This window comes from Scylla paramamosain, chromosome 37 (assembly GCF_035594125.1).
Source record: "Scylla paramamosain isolate STU-SP2022 chromosome 37, ASM3559412v1, whole genome shotgun sequence".
In the NCBI taxonomy this organism is placed as follows: domain Eukaryota; kingdom Metazoa; phylum Arthropoda; class Malacostraca; order Decapoda; family Portunidae; genus Scylla; species Scylla paramamosain.
This window is the reverse complement of record NC_087187.1, coordinates 4,602,501-4,618,837: the sequence shown is the minus strand read 5'-3', so window position 1 is coordinate 4,618,837 and position 16,337 is coordinate 4,602,501. Positions and strand designations below refer to the sequence as shown.

Genomic DNA, 16,337 nt, shown 5'->3' with positions numbered 1-16,337 from the left:
CCGCCCAGAGGTGTGAGAGACAGCCAGGCCCCGGGGCAGCGGAGGCGGCACCCCACGCCCGCCACAGGTCAGCACAGGTCGAGGTCCGCCGCCCCCCGAGGCCCCGGACCAGCCGCACCCCCCTCAGTGAAAGACTCAATGGAATGATATAATCGTTTATGTGAATTTTGTACAGACACAAGACACGCCGCCTGGCCGTGCCGCCCCGCCCCGCGCCCGCCCCGCCCTCACCTGCCCCACGCCCCGCAGCGACAAGCAGCACCCACCACTCGTCACGCCCACAACCCCCCCACAGGCAAACCATTGGGGGAGGGGGAATCAATGGCTGACAAATATTCGCCACGAATCTTCACGTTATAAACAGACAAACAGATAGAAGGGTGGGGGGAGGAGGCGAAGGCGGCGGCGCAGGCTTCCAGTAAACATTCGTAATCGTAGAAAGTGTCGTACTCTATAATAATAATTGCAAAGTGAAGTGTGATAAAACCATTAAATGAGAGTATTATTATGATTATGATTATTATTATTATTATTATCATTATTATTATTATTGTTATTATTGTTATTGACCTTTTCGATAATCTCTTTCTGTGTAGGAGAGAGAGAGAGAGAGAGAGAGAGAGAGTCAGATACATTATTGAGAACGCTCCACGAACGCTCGAATTAACTGAAAACCCTTGACAACTGAGAGAAAATAACTGCAACAAAGGATCCTAGATGGCGTTGGAATGCAAGTAGAGGAAGGCAACATCAGAAAGACAAATTGATAAGTTAGCAACGCAGGATATGAAAAAAAAAAAATGTGCTGGGGTTTCTTTTCCTGTTGTTGTTGTTGTTGTTGTTGTTTTTGTTGTTGTTGTTGTTGTTGTTCTGCTGTTGCTAATGTTTTTCCTATAGACAGTGTTTAGTAGTAGTAGTAGTAGTAGTAGTAGTAGTAGTAGTAGTAGTAGTAGTTGTTGTTGTTGTTGTTGTTGTTGTTGTTGTTGTTGTAGTTGTTGTTGTTGTTGTTGTTGTTGTTGTTGTTGTTGTTGTTGTTGTTGTTGTTGTTGTTGTTGTACCACTGCTTGTTTTCACTGGAGCGTTCATTCTCCCCTTATGTCTGTCTCTCCTCTTCCTCCTCTCCCCTCCTCTCCCACTCTCCCTCTTCCTTTCCTCGTGCGTTATCGTCAGAGATTCGTAGAAATATCACAGCATCGTCTACAAATACACACACACACACACACACACACACACACACACACACACACACACACATGATCAAAGAATAAAGCATACTAATAGTAACCAAATATTTCACATCTCCCAATACCAAACAAACAAACAGACAAACAAACACGCCATTACATGATGAATACACAAACAGAAGCAACAATAAACAACAACAAGAGCAGCAATAACAGTGCCTACACACACCCACACACACACACACACACACACACACACACACAAGCGCACCGTATCCTTTAACACCATTTTCTTCGTAAAGTATCGATGTGGGTTACTTTGATATTTTACAATTATACAAAAGAAAAAAAAAAAAACAGGAAAATGACGAAAAAGATAACGAAGACTTAAATGTACCATGACAACAGTTTGGACTGCACACTAGGAATATTTAACGACAGTGTTTAACGAGAGGCTTAACAAGAAAGGTAATAAGCGGCTTAATGGTGTTATCACCTGTCCACATGTGTGCTAATTAGTAAGGACACGAACAGATAAGTATTCTAGTCATTGTCACGAGAGATTCACTTCACACACAAGTATAAACAAGTGAATATAAGTAGTTTATAAGTAGTAAGTAAATTATCTGACTAATTCACTCACTCACTCACTCACTCGCCAAACAACACTAGTTAAATAAATAGGAATGTAACTGACTAGCAAGGTAATTGATTTGTTAACTAGGCAATTAAGTAGTGATCTGACTAGGCAATTAACTGACAAAATAGTGACTAGTTACATATGTACTAGTGAAGTAATTTGACTGACTAATAATTAAGTTATGAATAAACTAACTAGTAAATTAGCTGAATAACTGAATAGCTAAGTAATTAACTAAGTAAATAACCTTGTAATTAGTGAACTGACACGTTAACTGACCAAGTAATAACAAGCTAATCAACAAAATAAATCAATCAATAACTAGTCATCTATATAAACTAATCAACTACGTCAATAACTAGCTAGCTGCCTAATTGCCTGAGTAATTATCCATTCAGCTAGGTAATCAACTCACTAACGAGCGCTGTAATGAATGAACTAGGCAATTCATGGAATAACAAAACATAAAAAGAAAAACTACAGCCTGAAATCACAAAAGTCCTTACAAGTAATGTCTTTTAAATGAGCGACACCTTTATAAAGTCAATTAGTTTGGAACAGAAGCTAAATAGAATAGTGAAAGCAATTTATGTCTTTTATATGGTTGATAAATACTGTATAAAATTTACTACAGCTCGTAATTGCACTAAACTATTATACTGTGTGCTACCAAGTGTGTCACGGTGACCTGGTCAGATGGGGGCACGGCGACACGGTGACACGGAAACTCTGCCACTCTAACACCATTCTCTAAATTAACCTTAGCCTTAGCATTGAGCCTCCCCCCCCCCTCATCCTACTGCATATTTTCACCAACATTAACCATATCAATGAATCGTTTATCATTATCATCATTTTTATTGACTGATGTTCTCAAGCGATAACTAGTCCATGTATCTCTTGTTTCGGAATGTGTGGCAAACTATGATGCCGTTCTAGCCAGTCCTTTACTGCATCACAAGGCGTCTTACAGCCAAGCAATGGTTCTGGGAGGAATACATTAAATTAACCGCACTTTTCAAAACAAGACGGGAACACGCGGACCAATCAGCGAGAGGGAAGTTACGGCAATACACCACCAGTTTTGGGGGACAAGAGAAAGTGAAGGAATAAAATGAATAAAAACAAAGAAGAAAATATAGATGGCTAGTAAAGAGAGAGAGGAGGTAAAAATAGCATCAGGTAGTGTTGTTACAAAGATGAGACTCCAGCAACTCAACGCAACTCAAGGCAAAGTCACCGTGTCCCCGTGCCCTCACCTGCCCAGCCTTGAGACACACCTGAAGACACACAGTGGACTACAAGTGAATGGAAAGTATTATTATCTTTTGTATAACTTATCTAGCAATATTTTCCTCTACTTTCTCAGTATTTAAATTATTTACATCTATATATACTTCTACTTTCTTTTTTTTTTCGTTTGCACTATAAAAATAATAAGAAACATGCGAATGACGAAGTACATCATACAATAGGTTCGCTAAAAATACTCTAAAAAAGAAAACTACGGCCAGAAATTGTTTTGAAAATACTTGACACTAAAAATGAAAAAAAAGTACCGGGTGTTAAAAAAAAAAAAAAAAGACGAACCCCCGAATTGAAACTGCTATGTCTCTGGAACCATGTGCCGAGCATGGATGAACAAAACCCGAACCATTTGAAAAAGTGGTGATTTGAAACTTTTGTGCCGAGCTTTTTCAAATGACACGGGTTTCACTTAACCCTTTCCCCGCCAGACAAAAATGTTTCCTTTAATGCACAGGTATAATAACTTTTGACACTATTTTTGTGGTCAACTCTCTTTAAATAGTTTGGCGTAAAATGACAAAAATCTTCTTTCCGTTTTCTCTCTTTTCTCTCGTGTGTTTCTGTGCCAACAAATTTAACATGGATATAAGTAACACGGGTCAACGCTTCGTGCTGGCAGATATATAGAAGGTTCAAATCGCGTTCTGTCTTTTTTTAAACTCCCTGTATGTTGTAGATGCGAGACAAATATTCTAGTGCGTGAATGTGTTCGCTACAAAAAAAGTTCTCTCGTGCTTAAAGAAGAAAACGGTCTCACTCTACTGGAAAGGAAAACGTGGGTGACTATTGTAGATTCTAGAAAACGCATTCCCGAGTCTTTGAGCGGCGAAAGAAAACGGAAAATATGCAAAAAAAGAAAAAAAAAAAAAAAAAAAAACTCGTGAGATGGATAAGAAAGAAAACGTTAAACAAGAACAGCGTAAACAATACCAATAAAAAAAAAACAATAAAAACCCAAAATATTATTCTTTTATGCAAAAAAAAAGCAAAGAAAACCATTGAATGCAGTGAAGACTCAAAACAAAATTGCATTAAACTAAAAAAAAAACAAGTAAAACAACAAACTTTTAAAATACATAAGAAATGTAAACAAAGTCCCAAAAATTGAAAAGATGATTTACAGAGAGAGAGAGAGAGAGAGAGAGAGAGAGAGAGAGAGAGAGAGAGAGAGAGAGAGAGAGAGAGAGAGAGAGAGAGAGAGGAGGGGGGATAATACGAAAAACAACAAAGTAATAAAATAAGCAAGTTGAAGAAGCCACGAAACAAATAATAATAATAATAATAATAATAATAATAATAATAATAATAATAATAATAATAATAATAATAATAATAACGATAATAACAACAACAACAATAATAATAATAACAATAAATACTCATACCATCACTATAATCATCACCATCACCATCACAACACAACACAACACAAGGCACTTATATCAGGGTTGTAAAAAGGTGACATCGTTAGCAGAGCTATTAACGGTAGTAGTAATAGTAGTAATAGTAGTAGTAACGCTTGTAGTTATAATAGTACGCAATAATAAATATGCATGTGAAGACTAGAAGACTATTATTATTATTATTATTATTATTATTATTATTATTATTATTATGCTCGTTTTCTTCATTTTTTTTTGTCTTATTATAGTTTTGAGTGTCACTTGTACTTTTGTGTTATTCCTCGCACTTATAAGCCTGATAACAGTCTGGTCCTCACACTTATAAACAGCTACTAACACTTCCTTGCACTTATAAACGCTACAAGTGGCTGTTCCTGCACTTATGAACAATAACAAAGAATCCCTTGCAGTTACGTTTATAAGTAGTCATTTTCTTCACTTACTAACGCCACAGACGCACATCTCTCAAGTAACCATCCCTGCACTTACAAACATTATAAGTAAACAATCCCAGCACTTAACAAGCACTTACAATCAATTCCCAGTCTTTACGAACAAGCCACTCAGTCCCACACGTCACTTCCACTCCACCAATCACAACACAGGAGTAGCACGTCCCTCACCCAGCCAATCACGAAGCAGCCTTTGAACGCACCAATCAGAAGCCTTCCTTCAGTACCCAGTGACATCCCCGGCCGGGCCTTCGTTAGCCTATCACACGCGCGTTTCCAGTTGCCTTCAGGTGATATCAGTGACTAGACAGCCTCTGGAGGGGTGCGTGGCGGGGGGCAGGGGCGTGGGCGTGGGCTGGGTGGGCGTGGTGAGGGGGCGGGCCAGGCAGGAAGACACCTCAGTGGTCCCAGAAGAGGCGGACCAGGTGGAGGCGGCAGACAGAGCCCGCTTCCGTGGCCGCCTCACCTCCCCGTCCTCCTCCTCAAACTGCGGTGACGGGAGTGGTGGTGGTGGTGGTGGTGGTAGGAGGGATTAGAAAGGTATGCTGTAGTTGTAGTAGTAAAAGTATATTCATAGTGGTTTTAGGAACAGTGTCAGAGTAGTAGTGGTAGTGTTGGTGTGGTAGTAGTCGTGGTAGTCGTAGCAGTAATAATAGACACAGCAGCACAAGTAACACCAACAACACTAACAAAAAAAAAAAAAAAAAAAAACAAGCTCTCCTTTCACTCTCACTCCTTCCCACCCTCGTCTCTCACTCACCTCAGTCTTCCTCTCCCTCTCTCTCTCCTCCCCCACCTCTTTCTCCGTCCTCAGTCTCTCCTTCACTCCTCATTCTTTCACCCATCTCAGTCTCCTCTCTCTCACTCCCTCTCTCACCCACCTCAGTCTGGCTGCCCACGCCGACCACTCTTCCTTCAGACACGCTCTTCCTCCTTCGTATTTCCGCTAGCAGGTCAGTAAACTCGCCCTTAAGATGCTGTACACGGGAACACAGGACCTCCTCCATCTGGGGAAGCCTGCCTCGGCCCCCCCTCGCCCCTGCACCGCTTCCTGGCCCACTGTTCCTCCCTAGTAAGGCAGACCCAGCAGAAGCACCACCCCCTTCCTCCTGCTCCTCCTCTTCCACGTCCTGTAGGGAAGGTCGTGTTGAATTGAGTGTTTTATATGAAGATGATGGATGTGTTTGATGGTTCTAGGGTGAAAGTTCTTGTTCAGTATAATATTAAGGTGTTTTTTTTGGGTGTAAGTGAAAGATCTTGGGGTGAAATTTCTTATACAGTACAATATTAAGGTTTTTGGGGGTATAACTGAGGGTTCTAGGGTAAAAGCTATGATCCAGTGCAATATTAGGGATTTTTGTGGTGTAAATCAGTGGTTCTTGTGGTGAAACTCATTATTCATTATCATTCCAAGTTTCTTTTTTTTTTTTGTGGGGGGTTGGGGTATCTAAGGGTTGAAGTTGTTGCTTTTAAGGACGTAATTGATAGCGTATGATTGGCTGATGAGGCAATTGATTAACGTAAAGGTGAAGCTCTATCCAGTACAATATTAAGGTCTTTTAGGGATATTTTAGGGTTGAAATTGCTTTTTCTTTAAGGGACTGATTTAAAGATACTGCTCTTCATTTGTGGTTTGGTTAATGGTAAAGATAAGATACAGACAAAGAAAACGATAATTATGACAGGTAGATTAAGTGTGTGTGTGTGTGTGTGTGTGTGTGTGTGTGTGTGTGTGTGTACCTGTGGACGCGGTGGGTGAGCAAGGGCGTTGCGTCTGGTCGCCTCCCACAGCTGCGTCACCTCCGTCAGCTCCGTCTGTACACGCCGCAGTTTTTCCTGAAGCTGTGGACAGGACACGGCAGGTGAGACACACACACATACACACACACACACACACACACACACACACACACACACACACACACACACACTCACACACACACATACCTGCAGTTCTGTTAAGAAGACAATATTCGTGATAGACTTTCTTCAAACACACACACACACACACATATACACACACACACCTGCAGTTCTGTTAAGAAGACAATATTCGTGATAAACTTTCTTCAAACACACACACACACACACACACACACACACACACACACACACACACACACACACACACACACACACACACACACACACACACACAGAAATGCAAAAGGTGTGCAGATAAGCGTGTGAGTAAAGAGATATTAAAAAAAAAAAAAAATCTTCGGTGAAATGGTAGTAATGCACGGCCGCTATCCTCACGCATGCGCGCTCCGGTCTGGGAGTGATGCGTGCAAGCTTCCTCTGCGCCGCTAATATTAAGCTTATTTACAGCACAAGTGATGCTTGGTGTTAAAATTAGGCTTGAACTAAGTAAGGAATAATAATAACGAAGATTTACACATAATTATATAACTCAGAGCGTAAGGAAAGTGTAGGTGAATTAAAATTAATGTTTTTTGGAAAATAACTTGATTTAAAATAGAGATTCAGAAGATGTACTTTCTTCTCCTTCGTTAATTTTCTTCTATCTCATTACTTTAAAAAACTATCTCTTGTTTATTTTATTTATTTGAGATGGTAAGTTATATTAACTGGCCACTAGGACTCATTACTATTACTGTTATTATTATTATTATTATTATTATTATTATTATTATTATTATTATTATTATTATTATTATTATTATCATTGTTATCATTATTATTATTATTATTATTATTATTATGCTCACACATCAAAACAAACGCAAATATTGACGTAGATTATGAGAGAGAGAGAGAGAGAGAGAGAGAGAGAGAGAGAGAGAGAGAGAGAGAGAGAGAGAAACTATAGACTGACTTTGCCAAACTAAAATCACCAACGAACAGAAAAAATATAATAAGCAACACTACACTGAAAAACAAGAAGAAGAAGAAGAAGAAGAAGAAGAAGAAGAAGAAGAAGGCGACATAACGAACCTCTTTAACAAAACATTAATTAATCACAACATTTATAGTAACATCGTCAACATCTCGATTCCGGTCCTGACGCGGTCTTCAGGAAACACAATGGGGGGGAGGGGGGAAACACAATGGGGGGAGGAAGGGGGGGAAACACAACGATAAACATGGTAATAAACAACACGCACAGAGAGAGAGAGAGAGAGAGAGAGAGAGAGAGAGAGAGAGAGAGAGAGAGTTAAGTGCTTTCCAAATGACTGAGTATTGATGGCCGAGAAGAAGGTGGTGGTGAAGGGAAAAGGAAAAGGAAGAGGAAGAGGAGGAGGAGGAGGAGGAGGAGGAGGCAGTAATGGTGGCAGCTGAGTGAGGAGGTTCAGAGGTGGTTCACTGGTTCATTCTGACAACCATTTCAGCTCAAGAACCGTTAAAAAAAAAAAAAGAGACGCTGGGAATAAGTAAAAGTTTCTGAGAAGTTACTCAAGGACAAATAGATCGAAGGCAAAAAGGAAATACAAGGAAGGTAAGAACTGGCAAGAATATTTTACATGAGCACTAAAACAAATGATAATAAATGAACACCAACAAATACACTTTCAAAAAAAAATATAAGATTAAATGAACTTAAATGTACAGAAAAAAAAAAAAAAGAAAACAAATGCTGGAAAAATTAACGAAAAATAAAAAATCAAATTAAATTAAAAGCAACTTAAATCAAACGATATAAGGGAAACAATTGTAAACAAGTACAAAAATTTCATCAAGAAAAGTTTAAGACTAATTGACAAAATGTAGAACGACATAAAATAATAATAAAAAAAATAAATAAATAGATCCAATGATAAATAAACAAAAATAAAGATAAAAGAATGGTATAATAATAATAATAATAATAATAATAATAATAATAATAATAATAATAATAATAATAATAATATTGAAAGTTTTAAAAATGGAAAAGACGAAACGGAATGACGAAAATATGCTAAAGATTAAATGACAAGAATTTACACCAAAAGGGAATACGAAAAATAAGACAAAAGACGAAAAAAAAAAGACAAAAACACACCAAAAGGGAATGAAAGAAAAGAGAAAAACTATTGAGGAGAGGACAGACTACAAGCAGGAACAACAAACACACACTCGGAGCAAGACGTGCCGGCAAAAAAGTCACCCAGAAAACCCGCCTGAAAAGTTCTTGTTGTGGGGCGGAGGAAGAAAAAATGTTGAGAAAAATTAGAACAAAAAATCTTGCAAAAAAACGTCACAAAAATAAATAAATAAATAAATAATGTGTTTGAGCATCCACCAAAATTTCAAGTTTAAAAAAGTGCAAGAATGGGAACGATACAAACAACATCAACAGGCGAAAAGGAAAACAAAAATAGTAAGAAAACGAAACCAAAACTGCAAATAAACAAAGACATCAAAGAAAACGAAAAGACAAGAAACAAAAAAAGAAAACGGGAAGAGGAGGAGGAGAAGGAGGACAGCTACACAAGACTAACACTAAAATACTTTATAAAAAATGCATATATATATATAAAAAATACAACACCAACCAACCAGATCGACAAAAAACACCACCATCATCACCACCACCACCACCACCATCACCACCACCACCACCACCACCACTACCTCCTTCTCCTCCACCACCAGGCGCCTCTTCCTGCTTGGCCAATGGGAGTCTTGCATTTCGGGAAGTGGGCGTGGCTACTATTCTGTGGGCGGGGCTCCGAGGCTCCACCCACTCCTCTCCAGCCCCCACGCCTCCTGTGCGGGGGCCTTGTGGGGGGACGTTGGCGTGGGGGGGAGGGGAAAATGGAAAAAAAAAAAAAAGGAAAAATACATCTAATTTGGAGGAAATGTAACGTTATATATTTGTGTGTCGTAAAATTTTATATATTACATTGTAAAGAAAGGTTCACGAAAAATATGTAAGGAATAACACATTGAAAACAGTATTATATAAAGAATGAAAAGAAAATACACGGAAAATTATGCAAGAAATACCATGAAGGTGTAAAAATGGTATTATATCAACAGCAAAAAAAAAAATTTGTATATGAAAAAAGAAAAATATAAAAATTACCATATATAAAAATAGTACCTAGTATATAAACATCCATTAAAAAAAATCACAAGCAATACAACTGAATATAACCGTCTAAAAATTCAATTATTATATATCAAACCTTGTATATTGACAGTTTTAAAAAGTTAGAAGTAAAAAAAAAAAGACTAATTTACTTTTCGTTTAATTTAAGTTGTAAGACATGATGAATATTAACACCACTTGGAGTTAGCAGAATATTTAATTAGAAACTCGAAAAAAATAAACAAATATTTGAGAGAAACGATGAAGGTAAAAGCTGAAAAAGATTGTGTTTACGTTTTATATTTAATGAATTTGTAAGCCTGGGGATCCTGTCCTGGTTTAGTGGGCTGGCTCTCTCTCTCTCTCTCTCTCTCTCTCTCTCTCTCTCTCTCTCTCTCTCTCTCTCTCTCTCTACGAAAGGAGGGAAAGAAAAAAAAGAAACATACACTCATACAATTCTTTTACTTCACCTGTTTGCAAAAATAAAGAAATATAAAGAAAGGAAATAAAAGGAAAGGACAAAAAAAGGAAAAATAAATACGAATGACACAAACGTATCACCGACAACGAGACAGTCATACGTACACAAAACACGCAACATTATAACGAAACAAATACGTATGAATGAGAATGAAAAAATGATGAGAAAATGATGAGAAAACATAAAAAAAAAAAAAATGAATGTCACAGAAAGAAAACACAAAATGAGATCAAGAAAATGTAAATATACTGTGAACAGGAACACACACACACACACACACACACACACATACACACACACACATTGGTGGCAGCGGTGGGATTGACGCATACTTACATACATACATACACACACACACACACACACACACACACACACCTCAGGCAGGGAGTGGCCCCGGCCCAGCTCCCCCGGGGTAAACACCATCCCGCGCCGCTGCTCCCCTGGGATGCGTCTGTTGGCCAGCAGCTCGCACATCTGTATACACTGCAACAACAACAACAACAACACATAGCACAGTCACGCGCGGGAACACAACAATGATGATGACACTGTTAACGCACCACACCACACCACTCCACTACACTCCACTCCACTCCATCTTAGGAATGTTTTGTATTTGACATCATATCAGTTGTCCAATTACTGAAAAGTTATACAAGAGACAATTTTGGACAGTTACCAGATGAGGAAACGGTGACGGCGACGCTATTAAACCACTGCTAAACACCTCACGCCAATCCTTCTCAGAATATTCCTTAGCATCATAACAGTTATTTATCTGGTGACAAGTTATGCACAATCTTGAAAGGAGTTATCAGGCAGCATTTCTCTTCCCAGATAACGCAACATTGATGGTGAAGAAGTTAAAACTCTGCAACACTCCATTCTTTGTCTTTTGTTCGCAGCATCATCCCGGTTACTATTTGTGAAAAGTTATGATAGGGACAATATTTGAAGGAGTAGCAGAGATCATTTTCCCTCTCCAGATGAGGAAACAGAAACACCTCTGCTGTAACATTACTGTAATCTACTCTCATTAAAATTTTATCGTCGTTTGCATCATATTAGATATCCAGTACTAGCTTGAAAAGGAATGCTCTGAACATTTTCGGAGTCAGAACATGAAAAACATTAAGGGAAGCTGCAAGAAACCACCAGACCTACACGGTGCAAGCCTTTTTATAGAACATGCCTGGCAAAATACACCTGTCATCCCCATCCATAACAGCAATTTCTTTCCACGGATGGAGTGAAGTGAAATGCAGCAACACCCGCCTCCACAGCTGCACACAGACGAAGATGACGCACAAAGTGATGCTATTAGTAACTTTGGTATTAGCAGCACTAAGAGCAACAATACATAAAGTAACACGTTTCATTACAATAACTACCAGTAATTGCAGATAATAACACCACTGAACGATACCGAAAATAAGAACAGAAACAAGTCAAATCAAAAGATCAATAACTGTAATGTTTGGTCAGCAATAACAACAGCAACACTAGCTGATAACAAGCTGCATAGTGCTGTGTCTTTGTTTCCTTATGTCCTTACTTGTATACACTCGGGTGGAGAATCGCCCACCAATACCAGCTCACTATCTAATTCACTCAGACTAATCAATATTAATACAATACGTCAACAAAATGGTATCGCAGCAAATAAGCAAAATAACCATGTAATTATCTCTTATCTTCCCCTCCCTCACGCGTCCCTCCCCCACCCGGAACTCCATCACGCGGCGAGGTGCAGGGTCACGTCTTCCTGCCTTCATGTTAATCAATGCATTTTTCCATGCCACGCGCCAGTACCTCCCCTGCCGCCTCCTTACTGCGTGGCGGGGGAAGTGTTGAAATAGTTGCTTGGTATTGTTTACCTTACGCCTCCTGCTACTCTTCTTGTTTTGCTGCTGCTGCTGCTGCTACTATTACTACTACTACTACGACTACTACTATTCTTAATTCCTACCCTTCCTCCTCCTCCTCCTCCTTCTCTTCCCCATTCTGCAACTGCTGCTGCTGCTGCTACTGCTGCTGCTGCTGCTGCTGCTGCTACTACTACTACTGCTACTACTACTACTGCTACTGCTACTACTACTACTACTATTACTAACTACTGTTTAATTCCTCCTCCTCTTCCTCCTCCTGCTCTTTCTCCTCCTCCTGCTCCTCCTTTCCCTTCTCTGTTGCAGTTTGTATTCTTTTATATCACTGCATTCCTCCTCATCCCTCTAATCCTCCTCCTCCTCCTCCTCCTCCTCCTCCTCCTCCTCCTGCAGCAAACACGCACCTGATTCTGGAACTCCTGCAGCAGAAGTCTTGCCACAGCGGGCGCGGCGGGCATGGAGGTGCGGGCGGCCACTGACACATGCACCTGGTCTGCGTAGGTGAGCACGGTGACACTGAGGGGGGTGGGGTCCCGGGGAGGGGAGATGTTGTATATGTGCTTCACCGTGTACCTGTAATTAAGGGGACAGGTGAGTTAAAGGGGAGGTAAAGGGGAGATTAAAAAAATATATATTAGTAGCGTGTTTATAAAGTATTTCTGTAATTAATGGACACAGGTGGGCTAAGTGGGCGTGTTTATATGAACTTCCGGTAATTAAGGGGCACAGGTAAGGTGAGCGGAAGGTAATAGTGTGATGTACCTGTATTTAAAGGGGCTTAAGGGATACAGGTAAACTAAAGGATGGGTTTGCATGAGTAATGTGCCTCACCTTTTACCTGTAATTAATGAGACGCAGGTAAGGTAAGGGGAAGGTAAAGAGGTGTTACGTGTATAGTGTGTGTACCTGTAATCAATTCATACAGGTGAGGTAAGAGAGGAGGTTGCATGACTAAATGTGCTGTAATTAACGGGGCAGGTAACGTAGGGTGAGGTGAAGTGAGCGAAAGGGAAATGATAAGTGTGATAAGCGTGTTTAATTAAGGTGATCTAGTACAGGTGAGATAAGGTTAGGGGCGTTTGAGTAATGCGCTTCACCTGTAATGAAGGAGGACAGGTGAGATGTAGTAAGGTAGCATGAGGTGAAGGGGTGGTACAGGTGTGAGGGGGTGGTACATATACTTCATACTGTGAGGTGAAGGGAGCCAAGATGAATGAGGTGAGATGAGGGAAAGTGAGAGGAAGGGAGGTTAAGTGAAGGGAAGGGAGATGAAGTGAAGGGAAGGGAAGGAAAGTGAGATGAGATGAGGTGAGGTGAGGTGAAGGGAAGTGAAGGGAAGTGAGATGAGGTGAAGGAAAGTGAGATGAGGTGAAGTTAAGTGAAGGGAGGTGGGATGAGGTGAAGGGAGGTTGGGTGAGGTGAAGGGAGGTGTGGTTAAGTGAAGGGAGGTGAAGGGAGGTGAGGTGAGGTGAGGCGAGGTGAAGTGAGGAAAATGTCAAGGTATGTTATGGAAGGTGAAGGCCGAAAAAGTCTATTAACCTTTTTGCACTCAATTCCGCGGTGTTTTGTGTTTACCGCTGACTTTAAGCGTGACACGTGTCTAACTGAACATTACAAGCAAAAAAACATCATGAAGACTTTAACAGAAATGACAAAATAGTCCTTCCTCAAAGTAACGTGTTTTTTTTTTCTTTTTTTCTTTTCTTTTCTTCCTCTTTTTACACGTTTTCTCCTTCCTCCTTTTCACGTCCACCTCAAAAAAAAAAGAGAAAATAAAAGAAAAAGAAAAGCATCTCATTAAACACATAACACATAAAAAAAATATAAACATACAAAAAAAACATTAAACAAACATGAAAACCTAAAAAATGAAAAAAAAAAATACGAAAACATTCCATTAAACTCTCCAAAAAAAAAAATAATAAATAAATAAATAAAAGAAACATCTCCGTAGACACTAAAACAACAAACACACACACAAACACACACAAAAAAAAGCAAAAAAAAAACAAAAACAAAAACAAAACCACATTACTAAACACTATAAAAAAATAAAAAAACAAAAAAGCAAAAACATCTCATTACATCTAAAAATAAATAAACAAATAAATAAATAAACCCATAAAAACCGTCCACCCCAAAAAAATGCAAAAAAAAAAAACAAAAAAAACAAAGAAAATAAAAAAAACAAAGAAAAACAAAGAAAAACAAAGAAATCTAACTCAACACAACACCCTTTCTGAAACGAGCTCAACTCAAAGAAACACAAAGAAAGGACACACCCGCCGAGGAGGAGCGGTGAGGTAGGGCCTGGCAGTGACGAGTATTGCACGGAGCAGCGGCGGTACAGGTGACGCAGCAGGGAGCGAGTGAGGGGCGTCGGCAGGAGTTTACAAGCCCACCACACCAACCCGTACGCCACCACTGCCTCCGCTGACGCCTGACGGAGGAGAGAGAAAGAGAGAGAGAGAGAGAAGGGGTGATGGAGTGACGAGACGAGGAAGGAAAAGAAGGAGAAAAGAGGGAGGGAAGAGGAAGAGGAACTGTGACCTCCTTCGCTGACTTCTGACGGAGGAGAAAGAGAGAGAGGGAGAGGGTGACAGACTGACGAGACAGGGGATAAAAAGAGAGAGAGAAGAGATAGAGAAACGAACCGTGACGAAGGAAAGAAGGTCAGGGAATGAGGAAGCAAGAGAAAGAAAAGGAATGAAGAGGGAAGGAAGAAGTAAGGAGGTAAAAGAAAGAGAAGCAATGATGAAGGAAAGGTGAGAGTGAAGAAAGAAGGGAAGGAAAGGAGCCAGGAAGGAAAAGGAAGGAGAGGAGACAAGAGATAAAGAAGAGAGGAATTAAGACACCCTTCACTTATACCTGACGAAGGAGAGGAAGAGAGAATAAGGGGAGAGAATAAGAAGGAAGAAGGAAAAGAATGAGAAAGGAAAGAGTGAAGGAGCAAAGAAGGAAGAGGAAAAGAATGAGGAAGGAAAGGGTGAAGAAGTGAGGAAGAAAGAGGAAGGGAAGAGAGGAAGGAAAGAAGAAAGGGAGCAAGAAAAAAAAAAGGAAAGAAGTGACGAAGAAAGAGAATAGGAGTTAGGAAGAAAGATGAAGAAAAAGAAGGGGAAAATGAGATAGAGAAAACAGGAAAAGAGGGGATATATGAGGAAATATGAGGGAAAGGAGAAAAAAGTAAACAAGAGAGAAAAAGAGAGAGATACGAAGAAAGAGACAGAGAAAGGAAGAGATGGAAAATGTAAAAAGGAAAAGAGGTAAAAAGAGAAAAAAAATATTAAATGAGAGGTGAAAAGAGTGAGACATAGAAAGAGGAAAAGAAAAAAAGAGGTAAGAAAGAGAGGAGAGAGAAAATGAGGAAAAAATAAAGAAACTGAGAGAAGGTGAGAGGAGGAGGAGGAGGAGGAGGAGGAGGAGGAGGAGGAGGAGGAGGAGGAGGAGGAAGGATGTTGATGACTGTGGAAGAAAGGGAGGGAGATGAAAGGGTTATATAATGTGAAGGAGAGAGAGAGAGAGAGAGAGAGAGAGAGAGAGAGAGAGAGAGAGAGAGAGAGAGAGAGAGAGAGAGAGAGAGAGAGACAAAAACAGCAGAAATACACTGAAAGACAAACAAACTGTCTAATTAACCAACTAACTAACTAATTAACTAACACACACACACACACACACACACACACACACACACACACACACACACACACACACACACACACACTTTCATAGCCCAAACACACTAAAACACCCTCTAACCTAACCTAACCTAACCTAACCTAACCTAACCTTCACTAACCTTCATATCATCAACGCGTGACCTGACCTCCCACAGGCGAGGTATGGCGGCGTCCCAGGAGAGGGGGAGGGAGAGGGGAACCAGGGCAGCCTTGGTACCCAGACGGGGGATGGAGAAGGGTGGCGGGCTACTCCTCAGGTCCACAG

The 16,337-nt window shown here is 40.0% G+C and overlaps 1 protein-coding gene across 1 annotated transcript in view; it reads right to left on the bottom strand.

Annotated features, from left to right (window-relative positions):
- Window positions 1-4,287: 4,287 nt before the first annotated feature.
- LOC135091214 (uncharacterized) overlaps window positions 4,288-16,337 on the bottom strand; it is an 18,977-nt gene continuing 6,927 nt past the window's right edge. Inside the window, exons 3-9 of the mRNA XM_063988657.1 lie at window positions 16,192-16,337; window positions 14,678-14,835; window positions 12,800-12,968; window positions 10,885-10,992; window positions 6,728-6,829; window positions 5,869-6,117; window positions 4,288-5,474 (exon numbers count right to left, since the gene is read on the bottom strand). The exon at window positions 16,192-16,337 is cut by the window's right edge and continues 10 nt beyond it. Coding sequence (XP_063844727.1) covers window positions 5,274-5,474; window positions 5,869-6,117; window positions 6,728-6,829; window positions 10,885-10,992; window positions 12,800-12,968; window positions 14,678-14,835; window positions 16,192-16,337 — 1,133 coding nt within the window. The 3' untranslated portion in view covers window positions 4,288-5,273. The remainder of the gene's footprint in view (window positions 5,475-5,868; window positions 6,118-6,727; window positions 6,830-10,884; window positions 10,993-12,799; window positions 12,969-14,677; window positions 14,836-16,191) is intronic.